The sequence below is a fragment of the Manduca sexta genome, chromosome 12 (genome assembly GCF_014839805.1).
Source record: "Manduca sexta isolate Smith_Timp_Sample1 chromosome 12, JHU_Msex_v1.0, whole genome shotgun sequence".
In the NCBI taxonomy this organism is placed as follows: Eukaryota; Metazoa; Arthropoda; class Insecta; order Lepidoptera; family Sphingidae; genus Manduca; species Manduca sexta.
The window spans coordinates 5,966,058-5,982,792 of NC_051126.1; the positions used below are offsets into that span (position 1 = coordinate 5,966,058).

Genomic DNA, 16,735 nt, shown 5'->3' on the forward strand with positions numbered 1-16,735 from the left:
AGCAGCGTTCAGCCAGTCTCCGCACGGACAACGCACGGTAGACATTCGCGTCGCGCGCGCCATATATATTTCCCGCCGCAAATTTGAAAACGTTCGTTCTAAATTCAAAACATTAAGTTCCTTTCCAGCCATTACTAGTCTTTAAAAATTAAAATATGCCTAAAAAGAAATAAATTTAACTTTTTAACATTCAAATGTTCGTTTCGTTCTGAAATTAAGCGGAACATGTGCTAAATTATTATTGTGAAATTGAACTAACGCCGCGAACCGCATGCATAAAGTGCCACATTCGCGTTCAAAAATTCTGTGATAATATTTGCTGTGAAACTTTAATTTACTAGACCTTTGTGTTTTAAACTGTTTCGTGAAATATTATTTCGCGAAACGTTAACTAAAAATTCTTTATGATAGGTCCATATATGAAGGTGAGTCTTTTTTTTTGTATTTTGGGTTTTGACGCTACTTGTAATGCTTTTTCATATTCTGTTATAACTACTGTAATTGAGTGAAACTTTTTGTCTAGCTGATATAAACGTAAATCATTCCATAATATGTCATCTAGTTTGATTAAAAGTAAAATAATTATTTAAAATGAAAATAATATAAGGAATATTATGCGTACCAATATGCCATCTTTTCTAGATGTTATACATACATATATATGACATGTATTGCCATAACACGTATGCTATATGTGTTAACCTTACTACCATATTGCAATGTAAACTTCATCGATGAATATACACGTTTTTGATAAATTTTGTTTACATATACGTACACAACTACAGTTGTGCAAAGTCGTCATTGATAAAGGTAAATTGATTCATATTAATACCAATTTATTACAACAAATTAGCACAAACTAAGAGCTCAAGCAGTGAAAAACTATTTAAATTAAATAGGTTCGTCATTCGTGCAACTAATAACGATGTAGGTAAAGTCCTTGAAATAGTTTACATCACGATAACATGGCAACAGAATTAGTTTTCCTGGATTCCAATAAAAAAAAAATCTCGGTATTAAATTAACATTTTTTGGTATTCCCAACCGAATCATCATGGTCGTTATACATTCCGAGTTATTTAAAAGTAAATAAATGATGTCATTTAAAAATATAATTAAAAAAATCACCTTTACACCCGCTTGATTTCGTTCGAACCTGTGGTATAAATAAATCAACCTTCTCAATACAATGGCATTTTCCGAGAAGTTTGGATCACATACAAAAACTTAAGGTACCGGTTTTTAATATGATTCATCGCATAGTGGTTATCGATAGAATTCGGCAACTTAACCGTTTCATTCGTCTGGTTCATGACCGATTTCATTCTGTACGTTAAACTTTATACAATTCTACACATTATTGTCATACTAATAAAGATTTTATTTGCTTGTATAAATTGTATTTGCCAATTAATTGGTAGTCAGATCGCGAATCTACTATAGTGGCCTTATCAAATGATAATGCAATTGCTCTTCCTTACATTGAGTATCCTTTAATCAGGAAACAATAAAGGAGTTTGAATCACGCGCTTTATGGTTATTGGTTCTGAAGCGTTCGCATTGGCAACTTCAATTACAATCTTATACAGGTCCGAGATGAGGATATTGATTAGTTGTTAGTTGTTTTACCTTCAGTACGTTTATTTAAACAATCAGAACCGTTTATAACCGCTTCTCAGCTTACATGTTAATATGAGAATTAATAAAAAATCGCTTTAATAATATTATAGTTACGAAGAACTAGTAAACATTCTTTGCAGTGGTTTTATCTAATGCAATTAGAAACAAAAAATTCCTACTTCCTCTAATTAAGTTGTCTTGAAAAGGAGTGTTTGTTATAAAAATTATTGTAACTACGTCAGAGTTACTGAAAAGAGTCAATTACATGTACAATCAATACGCATCCTTAATGTATTATCTATTAGATAGATATTCATTTATACTGAAGTATGTTTGAAATTAATTCGACATGAGTAGCATTCATTTATTATGTTTGCTATAACAATGAAAAAATCTATTTGGATTGTCTGCTACGTATTCAGAACAAGCTTCTACGTTTGTTAAAGTGCTTTGTGTACAAAAATTACCTACAAAATTATAATGAACTTTGTTCATTTACATGTATTTCGTATAAAAAAGAATTTTTTTTTTTCGTTTTACCGCATTTAAGTCCCGTGATTCGCTTAAGGTCGCGTAGCCTAGTCTTAATTATTAGCTATTAAACAGATTAATATCAGTGTAACTTCATACATATTTCATGACGCAATAGTCCTTCTTACTAAATAATTAATAAAGATTGTTTTACCATACTTCCTAACACATGTTTTTCAAGAGTACATCTCTTTTGTTATTTACGTTGCCTGTCTAGTAGGAATCATTGCCCTATCAAGAGACCAGGTTTATTTGAACTCAGTCTCTGCCCGAGAAATTGTTTATTTACTGTCAGTTTTAGCACACATTATCAAGTACAAGCTTGGCATATTTATGTTCAATACAAAATTGTCTATACGTGATATAACAGAGAACGCGGCAGATAATATATGAAATTGATTTGCTTACGTTTACAGTGCAAGTACTAACAAATCCAAAACAAATCAGTAATTCCGTACAGTAAGGCAAATTTGTTTGACGTAATTCAGTGTTTAGAATTAGTTAATTTGTTGCCGAATTTGTATAGCTACGATGAGTATAAAAATGCGTTTTTCGTATTCAAGTACATGACTAGCGAATTTTAAAGTTCAATGATATAGTGAAAACCCATAATTGTATTAACTTAATCGTCTTGTCTTCGCTATAATGTACTTTTTTATGTAATAATAATGGAATATGACGCCAGACAAATCGAATTAGCTAAAAAACTATAGTCACAGCCAACATCAACAAATTTTCCTCACACGCAGCACCACGAGACCAAAATTACGTTCACTAGAGCGTTTAAAAATAAAATAGCATGATGAATGTCCGACAGAAGCGAACATTGATTGACAAGTTGTTCTTTTAATATTTGCCATTGTATTGCAATTAGATATGGTTGCAAAATTGCCGCGACGGTGACCACCTCAATGTGAACGCAAAGTAGGTACGAGCGGTAGAGCGTTTGTATTGTCTTAATAATTATGAGTGACGGTAGTCGGAAAATGTACTCAACTTGTTTTAACTTATCAAAATGTTAAATCAATGCGCTTGAGTGTAACGGTCTTATTGTGGCCGCTGTGGTAATTGAAGCTGTGTGATGTAAGTTGATTTTAATAGCTGTCTTACTGGAAATGAGATAAACTTAAATAGTCAGAGATTAATTTGTCATTACTTATATAAAATACACAAATAATGCGGCATTGTACGAACTGGATAACTATTAATAGTAACGCCATTAAAAACGAATGTTCCTGTGCCCATTCCATAGACTCCGTGCAATATGTGAATGATTTTTAGGTTTGTAAACCACGATACGAGGTTTATAGTGCAATATAATGTATGTTGTAATATAAAATACGTCTGTAAAATACTGAAATAATGGAAATAATTAATGTTTGGTCCAATTTCTTCAAAACTCAATTCGTTTTCAATGATCTTTCATTCAGCTAACATGTTTGTGGTAATAACTAATTAATCACCCATGTGTCCGGATATAATGACAGTAATTTCCAACATAGCAGGCATTATAGGAATGTTAGCAATTGCGAACAATTGATTCAGTGAACGAAATGTTGCAAAGCCGACGCCCACAATCCATGAACTATGAAAATATGACCCGCTGCCAAACTATAACTGAATCGCAGGAATTATTGTTTAACACAATATTTGCATTATTTAAGCGTGCTAATACTAAATTCCAGAGTATATTTTAGTCAAATTAGTTCTATTTGTATAAGAGCTATTCGTAAATGAACTCATAAACTTCTAATTTCATAATAATATACTAAGTAATAAATCAAGAAGTATTTATAGATAAAATACGAGATATGTAACATATTTGAAGTATTATTAAACATGTTTAATGTTTTCGTATTGAGAGATGGAGAGAGATCAAAATCAAAAATCTTGCTCCAGCATTTTTCTTCTTATTCAGTAGAGACCTAGCGCGAAATAATGGATATAATATCAAATTTTAATTACACACGAAGGTCGTGACCAAAACTATTATCCTTTATCAATGGCAATTAGCAGCCATTATTCTGATACGTATGTGGTGAAGCACTTTGAGTAATATGCACTCATTATGCAAGTCAAGTAGACTTTGCTTTTTGAACCAATGCGATAGGAAACCACTCTATAGATGTATATGATATCTTAAAACGCACCTTCGATGAATGAAACGCTGGAACATTTACATAACTCTTTATTACAAAACTTATTTATAATATTGTAAATCCATGACGAATAGTGTCAGAGGTCATCATGCGTTGGACGTGTTTTACAGATTTTAATTAAATAAATAAACTTGATACCCTGAATGCTGATAAAACAGCTTAATATGTTGTTCGATGAAAGTCGGTCAGAGATTTTACTGAGTGACCCGCGTATCTAGCTGTGCATTAGTATTAATACAGTTTAGTGTGAAAATAATCTTAAGACTGGTATTTATAATCCTCGCCTGACGCAATTTTGATGTTTTTTCAACAATTGATAAAACGATGTTTCTACTAATCTCAATTAAAACAATACGGTTTCTGTTCAGATTACAATTACTAAATTATTCATTTATGCTTTTTAATCATGTGTATCTATATTTATGCAATGTGCGGCACCCACTAAACACAGGAGATGTGAGCTGTGAATTTTATATGCACAATTCGTTGTAAATAATCAATTGCACAAACTATAATTTTCGGTAAATAGCAAGTAATCGTCAATTTGAGCACGTGCCAAAACATCGTCTGCATTCAACAAATTACGAATTCAACGCAGTTCAACTACTTTTAACCGCAACATCTATGATTATTTTGAATTTTCAAATAATTTTACAGTTGGCAGTGTTGCAATCATAGCATGGAGTCAATATTCGCTTCACTTACTAATTAACATTTGGACTCTATCTACAATGTAATTAGGTGTATTTTGCTTTGCAAACAGTTTTTATAAACAATATCCCCTTGACCCCGTCCCTGTTTATTTAATTTAGGTATTTGTTTATCGAGTATAATTATACAGATTTCACTCAACTCAGCGGAATTGCAGGATAAGCCGACTGATTTAAGTTTAGTTAGTATTTCACTGGAAATTATGAGATAAATTTGCATAGATGCACTTAATTTATCTAGAGGTGACATTGGTATATTAATAGGTGTTCCAAATGCATCTTAATGATTTAAAAAGACACCACATTATATCTGTAAAGATAAATCGTTTAATTTGTTTTCAATAATAGATTTGGTCGGCATGTAGTGTTAGCTTTCTTTTTACAATATTGTTAGGTCTCGATATCCTTCATATTCAACAAGTTATCTAAATTGTCTCCTAACATATTCAACAAGTTATTTAAATTGCGATAAATCGGTTGATATGTTCAACACGTTTATGGACAAGGTCGGTTGTTATCATTACGTCTCTATTGTTTCAAACCCCATTACGTCATTAGTATGAATAAACTGTATATGGAAGTGACAAAATTTACTCTTATACAGTTTTGTTTTTAAATATTCCATTAGAACAATTTGGTTAGAATTATTTTGCCAATTTCATTTTAGAGCTGGGAATCGAACTGAGTCTCAGCAGTCAATATAATATAATGCAAACACTAGACAGATTCAACAGAAATGTTAAGCCAGACATATATTTATGGTAATAGAGCTATGTCACGTGCTTTGTATAATGATAAAATAATTATAAGGAACTCAACTAAATTTATTCATAGGCATTCAATTAATGTCAAGGATGATATTTAATCTAAGCTCTGGAATTTAATATTAAAAAGAAGTAGTATTAAGTATAAACCACTTCTTATATGTATAGCGTATTTAGACCGTCATGCAAAAAGTCTATAGTTAAAATCTTACTATGTTACTAGAAGGTACCATTAGATATACCTTCAAAATTATTTAACGTATCTTGTCAGAAAATCGGAATTTACCAGCTCCATTATCATTTAGCTACTAGTCGGTGATTATAATAAGAAATAAGATAAAAATAACTATCTGATTCATAACAGGCCACTATTTTTTTAATGGAAATGTGCATTAGTAGAAACCTGAATAATTATTGCACAATGCGTCATAGTTGTAGGTACTTAAAGGCGCTGTTCAAAATCATTAATGCTTTTACCAACTAAATATATTATACCTACTGTAAAGTCGGATATAGAATTTTTGCTTTTTTAGCATAAAGCTAAGTTAGTGATGTGATAGTAAGTTAATTACTACTTTATATATGAATACATATTATTAATTTTAAAGTTAATTTGTTGATACATAATGATATATATATTTTCTTGCTGCATTTTTGTGTTTAAGTCTGCGTACTATCCGTCTCTACCCGGCCCCTGCACAGTTGTGGCTAAAGATTTTTATAAATTGTTCTCTGTAAACGTTTTAATAGGGTATATTACCGTTCATAGCAATAATCACATCCAAACAATCTACAATATACAACCAATTTAAACAGAAGATACGATGGCTTTTTGTTACATTGTTTTTGGAGTCACATTGACAATGTGGCGGCCCATTAATTAATTTCATTTGTTCTACAACCTATGGTACAATTGATGGTACAACTCGGTTACTAATTACTACTTTTGCAGGAAGTGATTGTTGTAAACCCCGTTTATAAACGTAGCAGGTACAAACATAGAATATTGTTCTTTTTCTATACGCCGTTGTATAGTTATGTATAGTTGGTAAAAGAAATTATTAATGTAGGAAATGGTTCCACGATTTGATTATTTACTGTCTAACCTCTCCTCTCCGTGGGTCTACTTAAAGATAAACATATTGCTACCTCACAAAACATTGATGTTTCGTTAAATTTTTAGGTAGATATTAACCGAACAAGTTGTATGTTAGATTAGAAATGAATTTCAAAAGTATAATAAATCTAGTACAGTCCCGAAATATTATCTTGTTTTCCAAACTTCTTTAAATTGTAAACTATACTTATAAACAAACTGATTCATATATACCAAACTACATATAAAATTCGTACATACAGGTATCGCATAACCATACAATTATACATATAATGTATGTAGTACACTAATTAAAAAATCTACCTCAATTATGTAACTTCTTAGATAAATAAACAATAGACATAACAGACTCTGTCTCATCTCTATTCAAGTCCAAAGTTATATTACTTTTTTAACAGGATTATATTATATCTTTAAACAAACCATAATGACTCCTTGAGAGGCAGGTTTCGGGACCGGTCAGTACAATTAAAGACCAACGTCCTCATTATGCTATTATTTCTCTGCAGCAACTGAACTGCTCTGACTTGCTAGTCTTTAAGAATTTGTTCCTTTTAAATGCAACTCTTGGAAGCTGAAGTTAAGATTTTAGTAAGTAACAAATTGTAATACTGTTTTTATGCAGGTATGTAATTTAACATCACTGACCAGGGACCTTAATCATCAGCTCCCAGTCGATTATATTGACTCAGTCACTGCAATACTCAGTATCAACATAGCATAGGAATCTCATAGTGTTTATTGATACAGTTCATAAACAACACGTGGTAGCCACTACCGAAGTTTAATAGTTTTAGGAGATGATGGCAAAATTCCTGATTGTTTTATTGTTCATTGATATTTCTAAATGGCTTTCAAATTTAGCTAAGCGATTTCATCATTCCTGAATTATGGACATAGAGGAATAGATATTCCAATGTTTATAATATGTTGCTATAAATAATAATTGCTATTAGCAACAAACATATAAGCAATGCTTATCTCAACGCATGACACGATCAAATTATGTAAATGATTCCATAATTGCGTGAAATAATATTACGCCTTCTAAGCGAAATATCGAATGATGTCTTAGTAACAAGGTACTAATGCAAATTCAGCGCCATGGAGTAGATTTTCCAGTTTCAAAGTTCACATGTATTTGTTTTATTGTAATATTGTATTCCAAATGTAGTTTGTTGCCTACTTACATTTGTGTTTAAAGAGATGATGATTAATAACAAGAACGCATTGCATTTCATGTTTTTGTCATAAGATCACCTATTACTAAGTAATATAGTATAATGAATGATATAGTAATATAATAATAACAACATAATAATTACATCTAGTACTCTATTTTAAGTTGAAGGTACGCAAACTCTACCAAATACTCTATCAGTTTCTTTCTTTTAAGTAATGTAGACGTTTAAGGTGCCAACACAAGCAAATGGCCTTGAGCATTTGTTTTGTACTTGGCGAGGAAAAAAAACCGTGTTAGGCGTTTTTGAAAATTTTACAATAAGAAAATTCTTCTTATTACATTATCTGTCTAATAGTGTTGGCTACAACCCAAAAAGATGTTTGCTTTAGGAGGACATCCACGGAAACATAAATTTTAGGGTTTTTTTTTATGAAATTTATGATAACGTCAAAACAAATAAAGATAACATTTAATAGAAATATGGTGTTTAATGTTTTTTCTATATATGTGGTATTAATTTAAAATAGACAGGTTCTATAAACTAAAAAAAATACAGTTGGAGTGGTGTTGTGTTGGGGGTTGGCAACGTGGTAATCTAACTCATTAAAATATGACAAGTCATGTAAAGATTGTAAAAATATGACGAAAATATAGGCACCTATTATCGAATTGTAACTTTGGAATACTTTTAATTTTTTGTATATTATGCCACTACGGATAATTCATCCGTATACCTTGTAAATCCTATATTTTATAAGTAGTTATGCGAAGCAAGCGATATTTTTTTAGTGTTTTTTGATGACTTTATTTAAAGGTTTAAAGTTCTTAAAACGTATGAATCACTCAAGGTCCACCTGTACTAAGTTTTTATAGAGAAGCAAAATAAATAAAACGAGCAACTCATTACAATGCAAATTGGCTGTACGTATTGTACGCGCAAAGTTAATTAGTTTCGTCAACTCTTAAAACAAAAATCATGATGTCATCGTGCAATATTTTTTATTGATGACGTAGTGAATATAGTAAATTGCATTTATGTATATTTTTATTCTTGTCGAGGGATTTTTTCTGTCCTTATATCGTAAAAATAAAGAGACTGCACTAAACATTTATTACTCATGTACCGAATGAATCAATTCCCAAAAACACATAAAAACCCATATAAAGTTTAGGAATCTTGGGAATCAACCCGGGGCTTGCCAGTCGATAATGCCACCAATGAAGCAATAAAGTAAAAAATATCTAAAGTAATATAGAAATGCTCATATACAATATGTGACCAGCGCTTATGCCAAAAACATATAACTTTGACGCATAAAATATATTACATTCTTCCTTGGAAAAAAAACTGTTTTTGCGTAAAATATTTATTGCTTTTTATATTTTTTTCTACCTAACAACCCAAAGCAGGAAGAATTGTCACCACCCGTTTCCTATAAACTTGCTGATATAGAATTCTAACGAAAAGATCCACTTCGGTTGCCAAATATTTATGACACATTTACCTGAAAATGAATGCTAAAAGGACTTTTATACTAAGAAACAGCAAAAATTCAATTGAATTATCTTAAAGAGTTCACCGATGAAACAATAAAAAATCATCAAAGAAGAGGTTCAGCCAGGCCATTGATCTGTTTATATTTTAGCGAAATCATTTCACTAACCTACGGAAATAACCTTATTTCGGCGCGGGCGCCAATAAACATTGTATGTTATGCCCTAACATCTACGTATACAACTCGGTTCATTGAGTTCCGTGTTTATGGTCTAAATTCGTGTGCACGTGTTTTGTTTTATATCCATGACATTGTAAAGACGTTTTGCTAATCGAAATAATAAAAAAGTTGACATTCGTCACAAGCCACGTCTGCAAATTTATTTTACAATCATACCACGTTTCCTAGTAAGTGACACAGAATTGTTTCTAATAGCAATAAAAACTATTTTATGACCCATAAATATTCAATGTAAGTTTGCAATGCAATTATCTTAACTTTCACGCGGATGGGAAACATTTTTACGGACCATTTAGAGATCGATTTGAATATCATATTAAAATTGGCGATGCGTGTCGACATAACTACAGAATGTTAAAGAAAAAAAAACGTTATTTTGGGTCAGCCACCGAATGCGAAATCACGTTTTGACAACCGTTATCCGTTACATATTTGGAGTAGGCAGAATCCTATAATATGACGTAGTTGAAATAAAATGAAATTCTTTCTCGGTTTAAATGAGAGCAGGGTCCCTAAATTGAAAAAAACCGGATCGTTATTAACAATGTCTTATTATTATGTACCAAACTCTAGTATAGAACATATTAGTCAGAGAATCTATAAATAGTGCCCTAGTTGCGCCTCTGCATACCCCTTCGGGGATAAATGCGTGATGTTATGTATGTATGTATCTATAAATATTTTGGATAAAATAATCCACTTACGTTATTTACAAACTAAATTCAGTGGAAACATGAACTATCTATATTTAAGTGCGATGGATGCGCCATAAATGTCACTTATAAATATACTGGTACACTCAACCAGGAAGACATCTTAGATTTAAAATTCTATAGGAGTCAGCGAGCAGACTGAATTAAGCGCAGCATGCTAATATTTACTATTTTTATATGAAAGATTTCTTCACCCACCTGCAGTTATTCAATATATGCAGTTACTTGTAACAAAGGTCACTGCATACGGTCAGTCTCCATTAGGATATTAAGCTGTTACTCTACGATCATTGTTAGCAACCGATTATTTTTAACAATGTTAGGAAAACTTACAAAATAACACGTGATCTACTAAAACATTATATGACAAGTAAATCGTTTTAAGATAATGCAAAGGTACGAGCCGGGATCGTTATGATGATTTATCTTCAAAAATCGTGTAAGCACCCTATTAACTTTGAGAACTTCTTTCGAGGTCGCCTATAGGTGTCTATTAACTTTCGAGGACTTGCAATATCGCCTATATCTACAAAAACGGCGAAGACGTTCTCCTCGGCCATACTTTGGAAAATATTAACCAACATACAGAAAAAGCATAGATAAATATTACGCCTTATTTACAATGGGGTAGGCAGAGGTGCAACCAAGAGCCTAATACGATATCGGACGAGCACACAGTTTATTAAAAATAATAAAAAAATATTAAAACAATTAAAAATAATAATCTTATACAATCCATATACCTACTCAAAAGAACATATTACGCTCATAATAGCTTAAATTGTGATCTTTAACTGAAAATGTAAAAACGGCTTTATAATAATGTGAGTGATGTATTTAAGCACGTTTTTATTGTTCATGCGCATAGTTTTGCACAAGCAATCTGGATATGAACGAGCGATAGCTATGTTAATGTCGTAATGATGGTAGGTGGTAATTACAACGTCATGTCTCACTGATTCGACGGTAAACAAAGGACAATCAACGCGTTATGCCGTCACCATCTTTCTTTTGCGTTACAAAAAATCTTAATCTTTATATTAATTTGGGAAAATCTAATGTTATAAAAATGGAATTTGAGTGACTTTTGGGCTTACCCATTTTACATCATATAGTGTTTTTATCAACCACCTGTGTATAGTTTTAGGTGATTATTTTAGCGCGCAATAATGAGGAAATGTCCTCATCTAATGTCCTAGTTTATGAATTGTATTATCAACGTAATAATGATATCATCTGTTTGGTTTGGCCTTACTAATTAGGTATTATTTATTTAGTAAACTTTTCTTTCGTACCAAAGCCTAGAAACAATCTAATAAATCTGCTCCACATTGCTCGATATTTCCAATTTCACGTTCTAAATTTTATCTTTTACTGTTTTCCGAAATAAGAACAGTATGAAATTTAGTTGAGTAATATTGTTTTCTGGAACGCAGCTAAGAGGCCGATTTTCAGTTCATTCAGAAATACTCGTATTATGCATGCCGATGTTCCAGTTAGCTGGAGGTCGTCCCACATCACGCTCCATAATAGAACATCGTATCAGAAAGTACATGAATTTTAAATATTTAACATGAATTTTAAATATTTAACTTCATTATTGCGGGAATTGTCTTAACACAATGTATTATATTAATTTTATTTTATTGCAATTAATAGTACACCAGAGACAAAAATCATGGACCAAGAAAAGAGAAAAAAAAGTACAAATGGCGGTCTTATTGGACGAGGCAATCTTTTACAGACAATCATGAGATGGATATAAGAGAAAACAGCATAATATGGGACAGCATAAGGTGTACGAAGTATATGATTAATTATTAAAAGAAAAAGATTGCATACAAATATTATACATATAAATACATACAAGTATACATAAATATATATATATATATATATATATATATATATATATATATATATATATATATATATATATATATATTTTAATGTCTATGCGTTATTCAAGTGTAATTAAAGTTGTTTAATTAAACTAAAATTGAATGGAAACTTACAAGTTTCATTTCACGAACCTTGAAAGAGCCAAGCGTAGTAATTTCCACCTGCGGTACTTACAAAAAGCAGCTATTAAAAGTCATAGTCGTATATAATGTGCAAACTGCAAATACGTTTATTTAGTTGGCGATTATTTATCTATCGACGAATGGAAAATTACTGCTACTTAACGAATATCATTAAAACAATTAGCTAATAAAGCACTCCGTTAGAATGGCTCGGCCTCGGAATTTCTACAAAATACGTTCACTGACTACATATTCTTGCAAATGTGACATAATAACTAACATTTATTAATAAGAGTATATTTTTAATCTAGATGTAGGAAACAAGAAACTGAAGACGTCTGTTTATAACTATGACAGATGGAGTTCCACCGCATACATAATGATTTACATAGTTTTATATGTATATACGTTTTGATTATTTATTTCAGCCTTTAGCAGATTCGTATAAAAAAAATGTTGAACAGTAGGGATCTGTTCATGCTTCGTTAGCGGTATAAGTAGTTATGTGGTGACTATTCTCATAAAATTATATAAACGCAATAAAGCTATCGGATAGGTAAAATGAATTAAGCTATTTTGTTTTATTGTATTGGAGGAGAATGATTTGAAACGAGGTAGAGTTAGTTAAGAAAAGTTATTATTACTTATAAAGAATTGATTAACTAGAAAATGTCCGAAGCCTTTTAAAAGGTAGGATTTTTTACTACTCTTACTGTAAGTAAATGCGATTTAATTTAATATAATTGAATTATTAATAAAACTAGACTCAAAAGGAATAAACAGGTTCTATTGTTTGACGTTCTTTAGGACATTATCATAAATATTACAATTTAGTTGTTTAACACAATTTGAGTTGTGCTTACTTTATATAGTAGGTTTGTCATTCCTTCTAACATTAAATCCAATTGAACAATAGGACTTTTAATAAGAGATTTGGCCACAATGATCTTTGTACTACACAGCTCTGATACGAAAACATCGTTGTTCAAAATAAAACTCTATTTCTTGTTACAAGATGGCTTAAAATAAAAATGCAATTACTATCTTCTTAAAATACTTTTCGTAGTTTTGCGCACAGTATGATATGAATACTGTGATTCACTACACATTCCTCGTGAATATACTGTGGAACGAAAACATAAAACACTAGGTCAGTGCATTGCTGTATACTATCGTATTCAGCAGCACCCTCACCAGGTCAGATATAATTTTGAGGTTATCTCATCATACACAAATATTGCAGAGTATATGATTCAAGCCCGTCAGGTGTCAGTAGCTCACTGGAGCATTGACCTACATTTGTACGCGGGACATTTGGCAGACGATCCGTTTTAAATACTACAAGATTCAAGTCCCGTCGGGTTAGGTAGAATGTCTCGTGGCCCAGTAGTATTGTATTTCTCTAAAAATGTTTTCCGGTCACCATTTGTGTTGCTAAAATAATTTTGTTAGCATGTCAGAAATAGCTTCTATAATTGCTAGTATATTTAGTTTGTTCAGTATACAATCAAATAAGTACTGATTTATCATTTAATTTTCATTACGTAATGCTTAGGTTTAGGGCGTGTAAATGCAAGAAACGTATTGTTCATATTACGAATACACACGAAACGCATCTATGTATATTTACTACTTACTTATAGCGTTACGAAATTATAAGTGTTTTGAAATGACGTATGTAATAAGATGAACTCATAAAGCGTTTTAAATCAATTCGTTGTGAGTAGCGCTGGCGCATTTGTTCCTTCTCAAAAGAAATAATTTAGTCACATTATAATATGCTGCAAATACATCTTATTAATTCTTTGTAAATTTTCTGAGAATGTTTTTTGAAAATAAAATAGTTTTCATGATAGAGGCGAGTAATTTAGTTTTGAGGACCATTAAAACAGTATAAAATTTTAGATAATAAATATTATTGATTTATTGTCTAGAACAACTAACAAGTTTTACAAGTGTTTCTACACCGATTTGTATTTTCTTTTACAAAATTTTCATATTTAAGGAGCGTAAAAGTTTCGCTTGAAATTGTATGACGTTCTATATGTAAAATAATTAGGTACAATGTATTATACACTTTTAATCGTCTGCTACGTTAATTATTTCCGGTAATCAATGTTGCTATTACGCATATTTTAATTACTAAGTAATTTCTTGGTAGAGCTACAATAAAATAGCACTCAAACGGACGCTTTCCTTTCACAGAACTGCAAATATTACGAACATTTACAACATACTTAGCTTGGAAATAACTAACGGTCTACAGATACAATGTTCATAACTATAAAACAATTGTAACACTAATTTGCTGTGTTTGCGAATCTTTGTGATAGTCACGGTTTAAGCTGCTCATTAAATATGTACCACCAACTTTCACAACCTCCTTATGCATTGCCTAATCTTATAATTTAAAAGCGTAAAAAGATATTATGTCGATAATAATCCGAGTTGAGACGGCAGGCAAAAAGAGAAATTTGAAATATAAATGAGGGGTTTATTTGGTATCGTCTAATTGGCATTTAGACAGCCTAATAATCTGTGTGCCTAGTAATTAAGACTGGCTTTTGCCAGTAATACTTCATCGTCTCATTAGTGTATGCCTTTCTCTTCAAACAATTGTAAGTCATGGCAAATGGAGATTAGAAAGTTGGTTATTTTTTAGAAAACTGTGAAGTCATAAGTGGCCACTAACTGTCGGTACCAGCTTATACAACAAAACAATCATATAAAGCACGCTTCTATATGCCTAACTTTTTGTGTAAGAAACATTAATACATACAATATATTAACCGTTAAGATTTTTAAGTAAATCGGCAGACAATAAGTCATGACATACATTTTCTTTTGTTTCAGTGTCAACATTTTTACCCCAAACATTATGATTTACAAATGGATATTATGATAAGAGTGAAGTGTTGTCAAGAAACTAAAAATCCAAAGTGACGAAGTGCCCTGTAGGTGTCTGTAGTGCTACGTTCCGTTGCTTACCCTTTTGCCTTTCGTGAACCAAGATGTCAGACAAGACCTCGTCGTCGGTCGGTCCGAGGAGTTTCGAGACGATATCGGAGGAGGATCTCGCGTCGCCTTGGGAAAAACTGTTGGATGAAGTTAAAACTGCTGTGCCCACTATAATAAAGACTAACGCGTCGAGTACTACGATCTCGAGAAGCGGGGAGGAAGTGTCTCCGCATCCGCGAGTCGTGGACTTGGAAGCTAACAAGTTGACGCGCTCCAAGAGCCTCAACCAGCGTCGAAACAGCAGCAACGGCCTCCTCAGTTCCATTCCACGGCAACTGCGACTCTCCCTTCGAGGCGTTCGGAGCGAACCTTCTAGTGTTAAGGATGTGCCAACGACCAGGAATGATAGTTCCCTCAACCTTCTCCTTAGGTGAGTTGCTAGTCAATTTTAAATATCTGAATTTATAGGTGTTTAGTATAATAATGGATATCGCATGACATTGGAACTTAATTAACAAACAGGAACAAGTAACTATAAGTAGGAGACCTAGATGAACTCGTAATGACCTCGTGCATAATTGTTAGGCGACAAAGTAGAATCGTTTTAATTTATAATGTATTAGGTCACGCGTACCAGACGATTCGATGTAGGAATTTTCATTAGAAAATCCATAGGTCAAGACCGAGTGGCGTCTCGATGGCTTCGTCGATGTTTATTAGTTCTCCATCGGCTGCGGTGTAATTACCATGTTATATAATCAATAGCTGTCTCGTTTATTTCCAACCTTCGGGCTATCAATTGCACGAGGTTTCGCGTTTTATTGCTTTTACAATTCAAGTATTGACATAAACTTGGTATAGACTCTTAACCTTGTTCTTCTTATTGTATATTTTATAGAGAATAGTTGCATGTCGTTAAAGCATCATTAATCCCTTTAATCCTTAACAATTAGTCAGTAATAGATATGCGTAAATCAAAGCCAAATAGAGTCTTCCGTTGGCAAACGACTGGATCCGTAACAAAAGATGTACTTTCTCATCATATGCAAAATTGTGCACAGAGGAAGCGGACGTCCTTATACGAATAGCAATGATTTACAGGAAACTCGGCGCCGGGCTAGACATTAGCCGAAACAATACTTGAACAATGAATAGGCCAGTGACGATCCGGTTTGTGTCCTCAGGACCAAACGAACCCATCGACAGTCCTCCATTCA

The 16,735-nt window shown here is 32.1% G+C and overlaps 1 protein-coding gene across 3 annotated transcripts in view; it reads left to right on the forward strand.

The window, feature by feature from the left end:
• LOC115446312 (G protein-activated inward rectifier potassium channel 3) overlaps positions 1-16,735 on the forward strand; it is a 44,015-nt gene continuing 27,280 nt past the window's right edge. For all 3 annotated transcript variants that reach the window (XM_030172912.2, XM_030172913.2, XM_030172914.1), the window contains exons 1-2: positions 1-425; positions 15,414-15,948. In XM_030172912.2, coding sequence (XP_030028772.1) covers positions 15,572-15,948 — 377 coding nt within the window. In that variant the 5' untranslated portion in view covers positions 1-425; positions 15,414-15,571. The remainder of the gene's footprint in view (positions 426-15,413; positions 15,949-16,735) is intronic.